At 44.7% G+C, this 17,983-nt stretch overlaps 1 protein-coding gene across 1 annotated transcript in view; it reads right to left on the bottom strand.

Moving 5' to 3' along the window:
- The window catches only part of LCK (LCK proto-oncogene, Src family tyrosine kinase), a gene marked incomplete at its 5' end in the record, with an annotated part of 30,066 nt that extends 12,083 nt beyond the window's left edge, over positions 1 to 17,983 (bottom strand). Inside the window, 7 exons of the mRNA XM_081334424.1 lie at positions 1,205 to 1,357; positions 1,918 to 2,067; positions 4,211 to 4,314; positions 13,635 to 13,733; positions 14,532 to 14,622; positions 17,305 to 17,386; positions 17,882 to 17,983. Coding sequence (XP_081190550.1) covers positions 1,205 to 1,357; positions 1,918 to 2,067; positions 4,211 to 4,314; positions 13,635 to 13,733; positions 14,532 to 14,622; positions 17,305 to 17,386; positions 17,882 to 17,983 — 781 coding nt within the window. The remainder of the gene's footprint in view (positions 1 to 1,204; positions 1,358 to 1,917; positions 2,068 to 4,210; positions 4,315 to 13,634; positions 13,734 to 14,531; positions 14,623 to 17,304; positions 17,387 to 17,881) is intronic.

Raw genomic sequence — 17,983 nt, forward strand, 5'->3', positions numbered from 1 at the left:
AACCCAGCAGCTGTATTCATACAACATACTTCACTTGGTTATGAGATTGACTCATTTCCTGCACAATGTCCTGTTACACGCAATAATCAGTTGAGTTGGATTCACACAAGCCATGAAGAAGCTACCTGAGATTGAAGCTAACCAAAACGAGCACGTTCTGCAAATGTAGCCTCCAAGTTTGTAACTGATCTGGTTAACATTGTGATGCCAAGACAACCATTGTTTTTCAGCAGTCATTTCCTGCCACAAACAATTTGTGGCAGTTCAGGCTGCAGGAAAGAGCAAATGCTAATGTTTACATACAGTACTGTGATCGAAACTAAATTAAAAGCTCAGCAGCAAAGCTGATCCATACTAAAAATCCTACTTCATCACTATGTAAAATTATGTAAAATTGTAAAATTAAGACAGTGACATTTGGTGCGTAAAATGGATATTAAACACCTGCACGAAGTTCTTTATTGTCAATTGAAAAATATCAGGAAGTATAGATGGCCTCTTTCCAAACTAATCTTTGGTATCATGAGAGCCTGTTTGGTTCAGTGGTTAAGGCACCAGGCTAGGAAACAGGAGACAATGAGTTCTAGTCCTGCCTTAGGCATCAAGGCCAGCTGGGTGACTTTGGGCCAATCACCAGGAGGTGGTGAGTTCTAGTCCCTCCTTAGGCACCAAAGCTGACTGGGTAACTTTGGGCCAATCAACAGAAGACAGTGAGTTCTAGTCCCACTTTAGATATGAAAACCGGCTGGGTGACTTTGGGCCAGTCACTAGGAAATGGTGAGTTCTAGTCCCGCCTTAGCAGTGGTGGGATTCAAATAGGTGAACAACCGGTTCTCTGTGTGGATGCCACTTCTGGAAGTCCATTCTGGGCCTGGGCAACAAAAAATTAGCTGCCGAAGTGGTGCAAACCAGCTGAATCCCACCACTGCGCCTTAGGCATGAAAGCCAGCTGGATGACTTTGGGCCAGTCACTCTCTCTCAGCCCCACATCACATCACAGGGTGGTTGTTATGGGGAAAGCAGGACGAAGAAGGATTACATAGAAGGATATACAAAGGATAAAGATGGGATAAAATAGTAATAGTAGTAGTAGTGTAGTAGTAGTAGTAGTAACAACAACAGTCTTTTCTAATGAAAGTATAGCTTCTTGAATTGCTGAAAGTCATGACTGAGCAGAGTACGCATGAATCCACACCCCACTTACCCATCCAAACTTCACCAAATTGCCCTGCTCCCAATTTCTCCACCAGCTTCAGGCTCTCCCTGGGCACTTCCCACTCATCCTGCCACCAGGGCTTCTGTGGCTTCTGAGTTTGGCAGGGCTTGGTTAGGCGGGTGCAGAGCCCATCAGCGCTATCTATGAATAGGATGGTGCAAAGGAGAAGAGTAAGTAGGCCAAAGGGATGGCGCTGGACCATGTCTGCACATAACACTGGAGCTTCACAAGGAGTGGAGAGGCATGGAAGGTCATCAAGAACATCTCCCTATCCTCAGAAAGGGCAACTTCTCGTATGTGGAGCCATTTTTACAAATCAAAAAGCATCTTCTAGAATGAAGGTAAAGGTAAAGGTTCCCCGCACATGCGTGCTAAGTCGTTTCCGACTCTAGGGGCCAGTGCTCATCTCTGTTTCAAAGCCGAAGAGCCAGCGCTTGTCCGAGGACGTCTCCGTGGTCATGTGGCCGCACATCTCAAAGTTGCTGAGGTTGAGAAACACTGCCCTGGATGGTGCAAATCCCAGGACAGCAACTATGTTAGTGCATTAGGTGCTAAAACCACAGGAATCACGGGGCACTTGACAGCCCTTACATTAGTATCTCAGAGACCTTGGCCTTGGGGGACCCAAACTCTCCCTGTATGAGAAGAGTGGACAGCCCAGTCCCACCCAAAAGAGGCTCCAGCAGTGTCTTTAGCCTTACTGGTATAATATTCTACCAGGCTGTGCAAGCTGTCAAAGGTGATACGAGGAGAGATGTAGAAGCCGCCGTTGTCCATATTTCGTATCTTATAGTGCTTCACAACTTCTCCTTGGTTCTGGTCAAAATCTCGCACAGAGAGGGAGAAGGAGCCTAGGGAGAAACAGAATTTTGTTACTTTTCTGTCCCTTTCTCAGAGCAAAAGAGGCAGGCATCACTTTCCTTCCTCCAAAATGCTTCCTTCCTGGCTGGGACAAGTAAAAAAGGACTTGGGAGTCAAGAGGGGTTCAAACTAAATGCGTATTGTAGGAAAAGAGCTACATTCAAGGGGATACATTTTAATATTTTTTTCTCATTTTTGCTCACAAAATCTTCTCCCTTTGGTGAAAAAGGTGGGTGCCCAATAGCAGCCACACTGAAGCAATTAAAGCTCCATCCCTTTTATGGGATTAAATGGGGCAGGTCTTCCCGCTTTTTGTTGTGGCTGCCTTCTTGACATTTTTGAGCAGTTGCCTAAGGCACACATTTACAACCACAGTTAGAACCAAAATTTCCTTTGCTAAGCAACATGGTTGTTAAGTGAGTTGCCCCCAATTTTATGACCTTTTTTGCCATGGTTGTTAAGCAAATCACTGCAGTTTTGAAGTGAACTGTGCAGTTGTTAAGCAGATCCATCTTCCCCCATTGACTTTGCTTGTCAGAAGTCGGCCATCACATAATGCTAGGATGCTGCAACTGTGGTAAATACATGCTGGTTGCCAAGCACCCGAATTCTGATCACATGATCGTGGGAATGCTACAATGGTCATAAATGTGAGGACCAATCATAAAATACTTTTTCCAGTGCTATTGCAATGGTCTTTAAACAAATGTTTGTAAGTTGACAACTACCCATAATTCTGCTAATTTGAGGCCTTTTAATATCTCTGTTTTCTGATATCTTTTCACCCCAACATGTTCAAATCTTTGATAGGGGGAAACTGCTTCCATTTCAGGTGGAGGAGTTTTTAACACCTCCATCTCTGTCTTCCCAATAAAAGACAGAAGGGAAATCTTTATTGGTATCTGCAAAGCAGTAACCAGAATATGAAATTTGGGGGACAGTTAAGAAAGGCCTTGGGAGTGAAGAGGGGTTCAAACTGATGTATATTGTAGGAAGAGGGCTACAATAAGAGAAGGGGCCTTAATCTAGTCTAATCCCCTGTCCAAGCAGAAGACCCTACACCAGGGGTCTGTAACCTTGGCAACTTTAAGACTTGTGGACTTCAGCTTCCAGAATGCTGGCTGAGGAATTCTGGGAGCTGAAGTCCACAAGTCTTAAAGTTGTCAAGGTGGCAGACCCCTGCCCTGTACCATTTCTGACAAATGGCAGTCCACTGATTAATTGTTCTCGCTGTCAGGAAATTTCTTCTCAATTCTAGGTTGGACCTCCCTTTGACAGGGTCTACTACAACTCACCATGGCCAACTCACTAACACTGAAGAAATTGTGGAATAGAATCATTAAAGAAAGGATGCCAAATGAGGGACCCAACGAAATGTGAGTGACAAAATCATTACATTTAACATGATTACATTGAATTGTTGAATTGTCCTGCAGCAAGTTGTCCTGCGGCAAATTGGTCGTGGCAAGTTGGCTGTAGTGAATTAGCTGTGTTGTGACTGTGACAAGTTGGCCATAGATAAGCTTCCACCACTTACTTCTTTATATATATATAAAGAATATATCGAACTATATATAAAGAATATCGAATATATACGGTATATATCGAACTGCTAGGTTGGAAGAAGCTGGGACGAGGAACAGGTGCTCACTCTGTTACGCGGCACTCGGGATTCGACCCGCCAAACTGCTGACCTTCTGATCGACAAGCTCAGCGTCCTAACTCACTGAACCACCGCGTCCCATATATATATATATATATATATATATATATATATATATGTGTGTGTGTGTGTGTGTGTGTATGTGTGTGTGTGTTAAATGTTTGTTAAGTATTTATATTTATATTTAAGTATATATATTTATTCTTTACATACATATGTTAATTTTCCAAACAACGTGTGAACTGAGTTTATAATTCATTAATTCATCAGTTACTTCTTGTCCTGCCCTCAGGTCCTTTGGAGAATAGGACGACCCCTCCCCCTCTTCTCTGTGACAGCACTCAAATGTTGGAAGACTGCTATCATGTAAGGCACCCAATGAAACTTTTCCAAAGTTGCTTTTAAGTTTGCCTCTCCAATCTCTTTGTCATCTTCCTAATACAGAGGAAAGGGTGATCTAAACAAATTACCTTTGGTGGATTCACTCTCTCGAATGAGGAAAGCACCATGTGTATTACCAGCACTGAGAAGGCGGCGCTCAGCATCCTTCCTGCCGAGGGCTTTGAAAAACCAACTGCAAGAAATGACACACTGTTTACAGAGTTTTATCCACAGCCCATTGTGTGTTCTATAGTTTTAAGTAAGCGACCGCAGCTATTCTGCCTTAAAATGAAACAAGGTGAGGATATTGTTTATTGCAGAAGAAAAAGCCACATTTACATTTTAATGTGAAACCTTTCTTGGCCACTCTGCAAAATGAATACTCCCAGAATGACGTACAGTAAATATTTCTACTACAGCTTATATAATATACTATTTTAATTCATATATTTATATTGATCCACAAGAACAAAGGAGAGCTTACAAGAAGAGAACTGTAGGGTCACACAATCCAAAAATATAAAGGGCAAAATATTTTGTTTCTTGAGAAACCATTCCCAAATTAGTCCATCTACCTTAAGAACAAAACCATTTACCATTTGCCCAGTAAATATCTTTTCAACCTGTAAATTTTGCCCTTTATATTTTTGTCATTTTTTGTCATGAACAACCAAGAAAACAAGCCAATGGATCACTGAACAAATCAGCCCAGATTTTACATTTGAGGCACAAAGGACTAGCTTCAATTGTTATATTTTGGACATATTAGGTGAATACCCAGCTCTCTTGAAAGTCCATATGGTTGGGAAAGATGGAAGAAGGAGAAGAAGAGGACAAGCAGCAACAAGAAGGAGGGACCCAATTACAGTGGTGAAGAGTAAAACACAAGAACGCCTGAAGAACTAAGTTGAGAACATTTTACCCTGAGAAAAATCTTCAACTTTAGAGCAGAGAAAGTAAACATCCCAAGGAATTGTACTTGTCAGTGGTGACTAGACCACAATCCTGATGGATCAAGAGGATGAGGATGATGATGATATTATGATGATGAGGAGGAGGATGATGATGATGATGATGATGATGAGGAGAAGAAGAAGAAGAAGAAGAAGAAGAAGAAGAAGAAGAAGAAGAAGAAGAAGAAGAAGAAGAAGAAGAAGAAGAAGAAGAAGACATCTAGTCCAGCCCCCTGCTAAGGCAGGAAACCCTATACCGTTTCAGACAAATGGCTGTCCAATCTCTTCTTAAAAACCTCCAGCTTCTGGAGGCAGGTTGTTCCACTGGTTAATTGTTCTAACTGTCAGGAAGTTTCTCCTTAGTTCTAGGTTGCTTCTCTCTTTGGTTAGTTTTGGTTAGATGGAGGTTGTGTTTTTTGTATAGCCTCTAAATGCTCTCCAAGTCTAGCTTCTGTGGAACATCTTGCAGTCAGGCCTCCAGTGTGGTTCCCACAAAGACCAAAGTCCCTGTGACCATTTCCCTTGTGGTATCCACAACATGCCCTCAAATCTCATCAGCCAAAATGATTCTGGTGGACAGATGCCTTGCGGTGAAAAAGGAACCATCTACTTCCGTAGGGTAGAAAAGTATGAGGATGGCCTTAAAGAAGGAAAATGTCAGCCTAGCCTGAAACAGAGCCAGGCATGAAGGAGAAACTCAAGTTAATCTGGCCTTGACCCTCTTGAATATAAGAAGGAGAAAGAGAAAATCTCAGTCAATCTTTCAAGATTCTTGAAAGGGATTTTGGAGGTCTTCTAATCCAACCCCCTGCTCAGGCAGGAAGCCCTATACCAGGGGTGTCAAATTGCCGGCCCGCGGGCTGGACATGTCATCCAGAAGCCACGCCCACCCCATTGCCGGCAATGGAAAAATTGTCCCAATATGTTGCATGACGTCATGTGATGTTGCAAGTTTGACATGTCTGCTCTATACCATTTCAAACAAACCATTGTCCAATCTCTTCTTAAAAACTTCCAGTATTGGAGCACTCACAACTTCTGGAGGCAGGTTGTTCCACTGATTAATTATTCTAACTGTCAGGAAACTTCTCCTTAGTTCTAGGTTGCTTCTGTCCTTGATTAGTTTCCATCCGTTGCTTCTTGTCCTGCCTTCAGGTGCTTTGGAGAATAGCTTGACTCCCTCTTCTTTGTGGCAGCCCCTGAGATATTGGAACACTGCCATCATGCCACCCCTACTCCTTCTTTACATTAAACTAGACCTAGCCAATTCCAGGAACTGCTCTGTAGTGTATGCTGCTAGCATACACAGGAAATGCCAGCGCAGCAGGGGGCTGGACAGCTCCAGGCGATAACCGCTGAGGCGGGAAAAGCCGGACGGAACAAGTTTGACAGCCCCCGGCATGGTCAGCTCTGGCGGGAAGCCAGGGTTTAAACCTATTGGCCACATGCACTGGCGGGAAGCCCAGGTTCAATTCTATTGGCCATCATTCACCTGGGCAGGTATAAGAAACACCAGGTAAACCCCTTTGTCTCAGATTCATTCCTGATCCGAATAAAAGAAGTACTACCCAGCTCAAGTGTCCGTCTCTCTGTGCGACCACGCGACTTTGCACTGGCGACGAAGGTGGGATTCTGCATCGGACAACGCTAGCCGCGGACGGAATCCAATCGGCAGCCCCGGATCCAGACGCAGGACAACCGAGACGACGGGATGACACAACTGGGTCAGTATCCCCTTTTCAATAGCGGCCGCCCCGAGGAGTGGGAAGCCTTCGTGGGGCAGATACAATGCTACCTGAGGGCGAACGGGGTGAAGGAGGACCGGCAGAGAGCGGCGGTACTGCTCTGCAGCTGCAGCACAGAAACCTACCAGCTGGCGGTCGGTCTCTGCGCACCTGATGACATCCACTCCGTCGGCTACAACGAATTGCTGGCGAAGCTGTCTGAACATTTCAAGCCCGAGACGTCCGAGATCGCCTGGTGGTATCGTTTTGAAAAACGGGATCAGCGACCAGGTGAGTCTGCCAAACAGTATATGGCAGCTCTGAGGCGGGCAGCTCGCCTCTGCAATTTCAAAAATCTAGAAATTAGGCTGCGGGATTGGCTCGTTTGTGGGGTGAGGGACAGGAAGCTGCACCAGAAACTTTTTGCTAAGCAGAAACTGACCCTGAGGGATGTCCAAGACGAACTCCTAGCCTGGGATGCAGCCGAGGAGCCCGAGACGAGGGAAGGCGGATCCATCCACCAGGTGAGAAGAGGCACCGACGCAGACGGGGCAGAGCTGGAGGTGGATGCCATCAACCGACCTCAGCGATCCCTCAACCCCGACCGAGACAACAGAAAAGAACCGAGACCAGCCACGGCAGGCGAGAGAGACCAGGAGTGCAGATGCGGAACGAGCGGACCCCGGTCTACCCAGCCTCATGGCCACAGCGCGAATCGCCCTCGGTCTACCCAGCAATGCGGCTGCAACTCCCGGTCTACCCAGAACAGCGGCTACGGACAGCCCCGGTCTACCCAGTGCTCCGGCTGCGGCGCGAGCGGCTCCCGGTCTACCCGTTGTGCAAGCTGCGGAGGACAGCATCCCCGATCTACCTGCCGTTTCAAGTCGGCGAAGTGTCGGTCGTGCGGAAAGACGGGGCACATTGCGGCGGTCTGCAGAAGCAAGCAGCGGGACAGCCTACACGAGGTGGAAGCCGAGTTCCAGTATGCCACAGGTACTGGGAAGCGGTCGCTGGGGCTGACTGTGAGTCACATGTCGGGACGGCCGGGCGTTTTCAAAACAGGGGCTCCTGCGGCGCTAGCCCGAAAAATAAAACTGAGGGTGAGGCTGCAAGGGGTCCCCTGCTTGATGGAGCTGGACTCAGGGTCAGCCGTATCCATCATCTCCGCCAGAACGTTTTTAGACATTTGCAAGCGGAGCGGCCAACGGGTTCCCTTGAGGACATCCAGACTGACCCTCTCTGACTTTCAAAATTCACCGATCAAAATCTGGGGGGAGGCGTTATTGTGGGTGCAGTACAAGGGATTCAAGGGTAAATTAAGTGTGTTGGTCGTCGAGGGCCAGCGGACTAGCCTTGTGGGGTTAGGGTGGTTTAACGCCTTGGGCATCAAAATCACAGGGATTAATCAGACACGGAGCCATTTGTCCCTAGAAGCAGTCTGCGAGGAATTCGCGGACGTGTTCGATGGGCAGTTGGGAAAGTACACGGGTCCCCCAATCTCATTTAGACTAGATCCCCAGGTACAACCCATAAGGATGAAGGCGAGGCGTGTTCCATTCGCGTTAAAGCAAAAGATAGAGCGGGAATTGGATAAGCTGGTAGACCAGGGGGTGTTAACACCAGTTGATGGAGCAGATTGGGAAACTCCCATCGTAACTCCAATTAAAGCAAATGGGGAAATTCGTATCTGTGCTGATTATAAAGGGACTATAAAGCGAGCTTTAAGTGCCCATTCCTATCCGGTCCCTGCAGTCAGCAGCATCTTAGCGTCCCTACAAGGCGGGTCGGTGTTCGCTAAATTGGACCTCGCCCAAGCTTATCAGCAATTGCCGGTAGACCCAGGGGCTGCTAGAGCACAAACGATCATCACTCACAAGGGAGCGTTCCGGGTAGACCGGTTGCAGTTTGGGGTTAGTGTAGCGCCGGGGATATTTCAGGAGGTGATGGAAAGGACGCTTAAGGGAATACCAGGGGTTTGCCCTTATTTTGATGACGTCCTGATCGCAGCCAGCTCCCCGGACGTGCTGGCGACCCGTTTAAGGACGGTCCTTGAGAGGTTCAGGGGGGCAGGTCTCAAACTCAAAAGGGAGAAGTGCAGGATTGGGGTCCCAGAGACAGAATTCCTGGGGTTCAGGATAGATGCTCAAGGCATCCACCCATCTGCATCAAAGGTGAGGGCAATCAAAGAAGCCCCTGCTCCCAAAAACAAGCCTGAATTGCAGGCGATCTTGGGGCTCCTCAATTTCTACCACACATTCCTGCCTCACAAAGCCTCAATTGCAGAACCCCTACATAGGCTACTTGACAAGCAAGCGCCTTGGGAATGGACTGACAAACATGCAAAAGCATTCCAAACACTAAAAAACATGTTAGCAAGCGATGCCACTGTCACCCATTTCAGGGAAGATCAGCCAATCTGTCTTGCGTGCGATGCATCCCCTTATGGGATTGGAGCAGTGCTCAGCCATCTCAAGGAGGATGGAACTCAGGCTCCCATCGCCTACTACTCCAGAACCCTGTCAGCTGCAGAGCGGAACTACGCCCAGATAGACAAGGAGGCACTGGCAGTGGTTGCTGGAGTAAAGAAATTTCATGATTACCTGTATGGCAGAGATTTCATAATCTTCACAGACCATAAACCTTTATTAGGACTATTCACAACAGAGAAACAAACACCACAGATTTTGTCACCTAGAATGCTAAGATGGTCAATATTTCTCTCTGCATATTCTTGTAAATTGATACACAGACCAGGGAAGGAGATGGGGCATGCTGATGGTCTCAGCAGACTGCCCCTAATGGACAGGGAGCACCGTATGCCCAAATCCTGGCAATCCAAGAACTGCCAGAATGCCCCCTCAACGCGAAGGACATAGCCACAGAGACACCAAAAGACAAGGTTCTGAGCAGGGTTCATACGTGGGTGAGTAGTGGGTGGCAAGACAAATCACCAGGGCAAGAGTTCACTGCTTACTTCTCAAGAAGGTTTGAACTGTCCACACACAAAGGGTGCCTTTTGTGGGGAAACAGAGTCATAATTCCCACAAGGCTCAGGGAAAGAGTTCTCCAATCACTACATGAAGGACACCCAGGGATAGTAAGAATGAAGGCTCTAGCAAGGAGTTACCTGTGGTGGCCAGGGTTGGACAAGGAGATAGAAGCACAGGTAGCGGGGTGTTACACATGCCAAAGGACACGGCCAGAACAACCACATGCACCAGTCCATAAGTGGGAGGAAACACACTCACCCTGGTCCAGGATGCACATAGACTACGCTGGCCCATTCCAAGGTCACACATTTCTGGTAGTTGTGGATAGTCATTCTAAATGGCTTGAGGTGGTACCTGTAAGCAGCATGACATCAGCAGGGACCATCCAAGCATTGAGGGGGATATTTGCTACACATGGGTTGCCTGATGTAATCGTGTCAGATAATGGAACGCAATTTACTTCCTCGGATTTCCAGGTGTTCCTGAGGACCTTGGGGATTAGACACGTCACCTCGGCCCCTTTCCACCCTGCCAGTAATGGATTGGCAGAACGATTCGTGAGAACAACAAAAGATGCACTCAAGCGCATAGTACAGGGAGATTGGAAGCAAAGACTAGCCACATTCCTCCTTCACCAACACGCAACACCTTGCACTGCCACAGGCAAAAGCCCAGCGGAACTCAGATGGGGGAGACGCCTCATTACAACTTTAGACAGGCTCCATCCAGACAGAGTAGCCGCAGACACGGGGAACCCCAACATCAAGACACATTTTACCTCAGGGGACCTCATTTGGGCCAGGAACTACAGTACGGGTTATCCATGGGTGCCAGGGGAAATTATAGAGCAAACAGGGCCCCTTTCCTACAGAGTAAGGGTGGAGGGGGGACTCCTGTGGAAAAGGCATCTGGATCAACTGAGGAAAAGGACTCCTGAAAGGGGGGCAGAGGACACACTGGGGGGTGAGGAGGATGATCCAACACAAAAGCCAATACAAACACATTCACCAAGGAGGATGGTTGGGGGGGAGCAATGGCAACCCCTGTACAGGCAGGAGTCTGATAGAGAAACCAGGCAGTCACCAGGAATCAGCAAATCACACACACAGACACACAGCAACCTTCCTCAACAGGAGCTGCAGGAAGGAATGAATAGCCACGCCACCATACCTCCGGAAGAACATGTACCAAGAAGGTCAAGTAGGCCACACAAAGCGCCAAGCTACCTCGCTGACTATGTACGTTCATAAGGGGGCAACAGATCAACAAGTGTATCCATTGTAACCATGTTTTGTAAATATGTGTATATAGTTGGAGATGGTATGACAGAGGAAAATCCTCACTATGGGGGAAGGGGTGTAGTGTATGCTGCTAGCATACACAGGAAATGCCAGCGCAGCAGGGGGCTGGACAGCTCCAGGCGATAACTGCTGAGGCGGGAAAAGCCGGACGGAACAAGTTTGACAGCCCCCGGCATGGTCAGCTCTGGCGGGAAGCCAGGGTTTAAACCTATTGGCCACATGCACTGGCGGGAAGCCCAGGTTCAATTCTATTGGCCATCATTCACCTGGGCAGGTATAAGAAACACCAGGTAAACCCCTTTGTCTCAGATTCATTCCTGATCCGAATAAAAGAAATACTACCCAGCTCAAGTGTCTGTCTCTCTGTGCGACCACGCGACTTTGCATGCTCTTTCTATGTTTTAGCCTCCAGTCCCCTGATCATCTTTGTTGCTCTTCTCTGCACTCTTTCTAGAGTCTCAACATCTTTTTTACATCGTGGTGACCAAAACTGGATGCAGTATTCCAAGTGTAGCCTTACCAAGGTGTTATAAAATGGTATTAACACTTCACATGATCTTGATCTCTGTTAATGCAGCCTAGCACTGTGTTGGTTTTTTTGGCAGCTGCAGCACACTGCTGGCTCATATTTAAGCGATTGTCCATTAGGACTCCAAGATCCCTCTCACAGTTACTAATATATACACACACACATGCACGCACACACACGCGCACACACACACACACACACACACCCCTTTGGTTTTTCTTGCCTAAATGTAAAGGTAAAGGTAAAGGTTCCCCCGCACATGCGTGCTAGTCGTTTCCAACTCTAAGGGCCGGTGCTCATCTCCGTTTCAAAGCCGAAGAGTCAGCGCTTGTCCGAGGACGACTCTGTAGTCATGTGGCTGACATGACTAGACGCCAAAAGCGCACGGAACGCTGTTCCCTTCCCACCGTAGTGGTCCCTATTTTTCTACTTGCATTTTTACGTGCTTTCGAACTGCTAGGTTGGCAGAAGCTGAGACGAGTAGCGCCTGGCTCACTCTGTTACGCAGCACTCGGGATTCGACCCGCCAAACTGCCGACCTTCTGATCGACAAGCTCAGCATCCTAACCCACTGAGCCACTGCGTCCCTTTGCCTAAATGTAGAACCTTACTTTTTTTTTACCATTAAATTTCATTTTCTTAGACAGGGCCCAATGTTCACGTCTGTCAAGATCCTATCTTCTGTAGTGTTAGCTATTCCTGCCAGCTTGGTGTCATCTGCAAATTTACTGAGTTCCCCCCTCTATCCAGTCATCTAAATCATTCATGAAGATATTGAAGAGTATGGGGCCTCTTGGGGATACCCCACCGCATACTTCCCTCAATAGATGCAGTTCCATTGAGGACTACTACATGTTGAGTGCGGTTGGTCAGCTAATTATGAATCCATCCAGTGGTGATGCTGTGTAATCCACATTTTTCTATCTTATGAAGTAGTAAGTTGTGGTCTACTTTATCAAAGGTCTTACTAAAGTCCAAGTAAATTATATCCACAGCATTTCTCTGGCCCACTAATTTTGTCACTTTGTCAAAAAATGCAATAAGATTTGTCTGGCATGATCTGTTTTTGACAAACCAATGATGGCTTTTGGCTATGACTTTGTTTGCCTCTACAGTAGGTGTTTGCAGATTCGTTGCTTGATTATCTTTTCCAGATTCTTCCCAGGTATTGACGTCAGGCTGATAGGGCTCTAGTTTCCTGAATCCATTTGTTCACGTGCTCTTGTGATATGTGCAGATTTTTCCCCTTTTGTAGCTCTACTCAGATTTGCTGTTCATATTAGGAATGTTTTACTCCTTTTACTGGGTACCAGGTTAGAGAAGAGGAGTTGAGCTGACAGAGAAGGACTTGGCTTTAGCAGCTGTATATATTTGCGTGAATGCCTACATTTTTAAAAAAAGAAAACTACAATAGACACACAAGTTTTTATTCCACAGAAAACTATATAAAACACACAAAAGCACATGCATTCCTTTAGTAGAGTACCTGCATAAGTAACATTTATATTCTGCTGCGAAAATAAAAATGAAACAAATGAAAATTTCTAAATGCAATCAACAGTTAGACGGATTTTTCAATACATTCATTTACCACTGGCCTGAACTTGAGTAAGGATGATTTGGATTGAGGTTTAAGCCTCTTATCATTACACTCAGTCCTTGACTTACTACCATAATTACAACCCAAAGATTTGTTGTTAAGTGCTGTGATGGTTAAATGAAGCATCAGGTGATCACACCTGATTTTACAATCTGTTTTGCCATGGTTGTTAAGTAAGGCACCACGTGATCTTGACTTTGCTTGTCAAAAGCTGGCTACAAAGGTTGCAAATGATGATCACACAATTATATGATGCTACATTTCAAGGACCAGTTGTCACATTTTTCAGCACCATTGTAACTTTGATAGGTCACTAAATGAATGGTTGTAAATCAAGGTTTACCTGTTTTGATACCCTTAAAAACACAGCTTGTCTGTGGCTACAGGCATGGAGAAGAACAGTTCTTGCTACTCACGGCTCTTGTTCCAGTGTGTTCAACTTGGCGACAAAGTTGCATGGTATATAGCCCACTTGCCCTGTGGTGAGAGACTGAGCTTTCCACCATTCCCCTGTCCTAAAAGAGAGAAGAATTGTCTGTCCATCTCCTTATTCTTCAATCCCATCCCTACCCAAGAGACAAAGGCAGACATTGAACCCCAACTTAGGCTTGGACAACCCTATTCCTCCTTCTTCCAGTTCGTGTTCCTTTAGCCATGTCGGCTGGATGCCAGGCACCAGTCATCCCCAAACAAATCCTTTCCATTATCACAGTATAACATTTGCACAATGAATTTTTGTGATGTGTTTTATCAAAAGGAACCCCACCATCCTTCCACCCAGGATAGTGAACCAGAGTACCCATTGGGGAGAGCAGAAGTGTCCAATAGATCAAGATGGCTATAGCAGCTTGCCAAACAAAGCCCAACCCCCTTTTTTACACACTGCACAACTTATGCATATACAAAACATTAGAGGCAGTAAATGAATTTGTGTGCCTTGGTAAAAAGTCCCTACTCAGAGACTGAATTCAACCATGGGAAAACCATGGAATTCTCACATTGTTTTGTTTTGTGTTTGTGTGTGTTTGCATGCATGTGTATGTTTACATATACATACTTACAAGTTCTTGCAGTTTTATATCAGTTGAGCTAAATTAATTTTGAGGGATCTCACAGCCCACTTAGAAACCTTTCACAGTATAAATGTACGTCTAAATCCTCATGGGCCCATATTACTGATAGTAACATGATTAGAAGCTGCTCTTCCTGGTGGAAATGCAAGCCTTCAGTGCAACTTGAGCTGTTTTCAGACAGAAGAGTTAATCCCTTTTGCTGATGAACCACATAGTGCCCCACAATAGAAACCAGCTTACTCTTCTACTATCCTCAGCTGTTCTCCGGTTCGAAGCAGCAGATCGCCTTCATGAGTTGATTCATAGTCATAGAGGGCAACCACCAGTTTATCTAAAAAGGGCATGGACATATTTTTAGAAAACAAAACAGGATTCGGAGAAAAGGCTGCTAGGAATAGAAGGAAAGGACATAGTTGCAGAAGACTATGAACATGTGTGAAGACCATGGGGAAAGATATTATGAGAATGCAACATGGGGATGAAGAAAGGTATATTGAAGAGGATGGCAGCCAGAAAAAAAATCAGTCAAGAAATAAATACACTGCTCAAAAAAAATAAAGGGAACACTTAAACAACACAATGTACTGTATTTAATAGTAGGATGTCTTATCTTGTGTTCCCGTTATTTTTTTGAGCAGTATATATATAGAGAGAAAATAATTGCAAACAACACACTCAAGCACAACATTTACAATTAAAGGAGCCAAAAGGAAGGATTCTAAAGGAAACAAAATGCCAAGCGCCGAGGAACTCAGGAGATTCAGGTAGCTCATATAAAGATTTATTGCAAGCTTAAGCTGTCTACAAGAATTTGACCAACTGGCGGTTAAGGGAAATGAATGGGAGGTAAGAGAGGCATTCAAGGTGAGCTGGACTTGGATGGCGCTTGTGTCTTAGGAATGTTTGGCCCCTCCCTCGAGCTCAGCCTGGTCATCTCCTACACAAAATATTGTTTTCAGTGGGTGAAGAGGGCTAAGTAAGAAACCTCTAACACAGTGAAACAATTTAAAACTTAAAGTGGTGAAATCATATGGAGTGAAAGTGAAGTGAGGGGAAGCTGGAAGGAGCATTTTAAATATTTATATGGAACGGAAAGTGATGTGTTGAAGAATGGAATAAAAAGAAATGCAATCAATATTCAATAAGAAGGAAAAAAAAAGTCACGAATGCCGTGAGTATGTTGGAAAATAAGGCTACAGGTGTTCAAATATGGTTATGGATCATCTGTGCAAAATTTATTTAAAACACATGTGAAGACTGTGTCTATGACTGGAGAAATCCTGCTGTTATCCTTATATCCAGGGATGGTAGTAAGAAATTTGCAAAACTACAGGGATATTACTCTGCCTTGGAAGGTGATGCCCAGCTGAATGAGTATGCAAGTTATCAATCAATGAAATTGAGAAAGTGCAGTGTGGCTTTATTCTAGGCAAGGGTTGAACAGAGTTGTCCTTTTCAGCAAGTCATTAAAGCATGTATGAATGTGAGGAACTTTATTATGCATTTGTTGATTTAGAGAAAGTGTATCCTAAAGCAAACAGTTATAGAATGTGGAATTGATCAACCTCTGAAAGTAATAAGAGTGGTATATGACAGAAGCAAAGAGCGTGAGAATCAGTTAAATGCTTAGCAAGTAGTTAATATTTGACCAAGGAATAAATAAAGGAAGTTTATTGTCATTTTTGCTTTTTAATCAGTTTATGGAAAAATATTTTTAAAAATGCTATTGGTGACATTAGACATGTATTGGTTGTGGACCAATGTGTATGCATGTAAACAATGCTATTTTGTTGACTGATTACAAATTATTGCAGCAACAGTTGTAAAGATTGTAAACAGTTGTAAACATGGTTTGCAGGGCTAGAGATGAGATGAGAAAAATGTCTTTGGTTCTATATGGAAGAACATAGAGTCCACAATACTGTAGGACTTTTGGGAACCAGCAAGAGATGGTTTGGTATAGAGGTTAAGGAGCAGAATAGAAATCAGAAGAATGTGACTTCTCATCCTGTCTTAGGCACAAAGCCAGCCTGATGACCTTGGGCCAGTCTCTCTCAGCCCTAGGAAGGAGGCAAACCACTTTTGAAAAAATAGCTAAAAAACCGCAAAGACTTGTCCAGGTGGTCATCAGATGTCAAAAATTGACCTGAAGGAATGAATGCACATGCATGCACACACATCTTGTTCAGACTCAAGGATTAGCCACAGTTCTAAAGAATGAGAGGTTGAATCAGCTTGGCTCTTATCTTGCTGGTAGTCTATTAGAATTTGGCAAAGGTAAAGATCCTTTGAGCCCAAAGCAAAGTTTGTAAATAGAAAGTGTGTTTATCTTTGTTTTTTCCCCAGCTTTATTCCGTAATCTTTTAAGCTTATTCTGGAATCATCAATCTTTCATTAATATTTGGAAGAGAAATGAGCTCTTTGAGTATGCTTGCAAATAATAATAAAAAAGGTACAGAATTGTCCTTGAGTTCCTGCCCAGTCTGACTTGTGACATGCCAAAGAATTATATTACCGTAATACTGTAGAGACTTGTATTAGTGAGGGGAGACCTAAGCAAGGGCGAGAAAGCCTTCTGCTTGGGAATTGCTTTTGTTTTCCTGACAGCCATTATGAATCATATTTTTATATTTTCAAACACACCCACCAGCCACCCAAATTCTGAGGAACTAACAAAAGAAACAAAATTTGACCCAATTAAAACAACTGAAACAATTGGTTAGAGGGGATGGTTAGAGGAATCAAGCATCGGAGAGATTCATCTGAATATTCTTCTGAATATATTTGAGCAATAGTTTTTCTAAGATGTGGGCCATACTTCTGCAATCTCTCCCACCTGTTGATAAACTGATGTGGTCCCCTTATTTTGTTCTCTGCCCTACGTTTGCCCCCAACCCCTGAACTTGCCAACCAATCCTCAGATGCCACAGATTTATGGCATTGCTAAGAAAACCAGATAGTCTTTGCATAGCTTGGCCAACATCCAAAGCCAAAAGGAAAATAAAACACTCACCTTGAAGGGGTGAACTAGGAGGAAGAATCCCTTCGGCCACCAACAGAGGAGTGTGCAACTCAGGACCATTTAAAGTGGGTTTCTGCAGGAGAAACAATGCTAAAATCAAACATCCTTTAATTGCAAGAAAGGTGAAAAGTGAGGTAAAACTGTTTTCAAATGTGATGGAAGAAGGCCAGAACTTAAATGCTTCCTCCTCACCCAAATGAAATTATTATTATTCTCTGATAGTCTTATGACACCCCATATTTCCTAATCTGACTAAAATGAAAATTGATTCTGCCAGCTGTGAAATCAGGTGTACAACTGGGTCAGAGATAGAACATGTTTTTTTTAAAAAATAAATAAAGCTGGAACATACAAGTTAGGATGTGGGAGTTTTGGCGTGAGACTTTATACCAGTGTTTCCAACCTTGGCCATTTTAAGATGGGCATGTCAAAACTGCCGAGGTCAGGAAACGCTACTTATACAGTCCAGTGTCCCATGCATACAATAGGTCCCTAACGCGTTTTCAAAAAGGAGTTATGAGATTAATGTGCAAATGAACAAACCAGAGCAATGAGTGAGATTTCTCACCTGTGGCTTGGTGGCTGGATCAATAGGATAATGACACACCTCACAAATTTCAGCATCTATAGCCCAGTCATCATCATAATCTAAACTGCAGCAGCAACCCAT

This window comes from Vipera berus (genome assembly GCF_964194415.1).
Source record: "Vipera berus genome assembly, chromosome: 9".
Lineage (NCBI taxonomy): Eukaryota > Metazoa > Chordata > Lepidosauria > Squamata > Viperidae > Vipera > Vipera berus.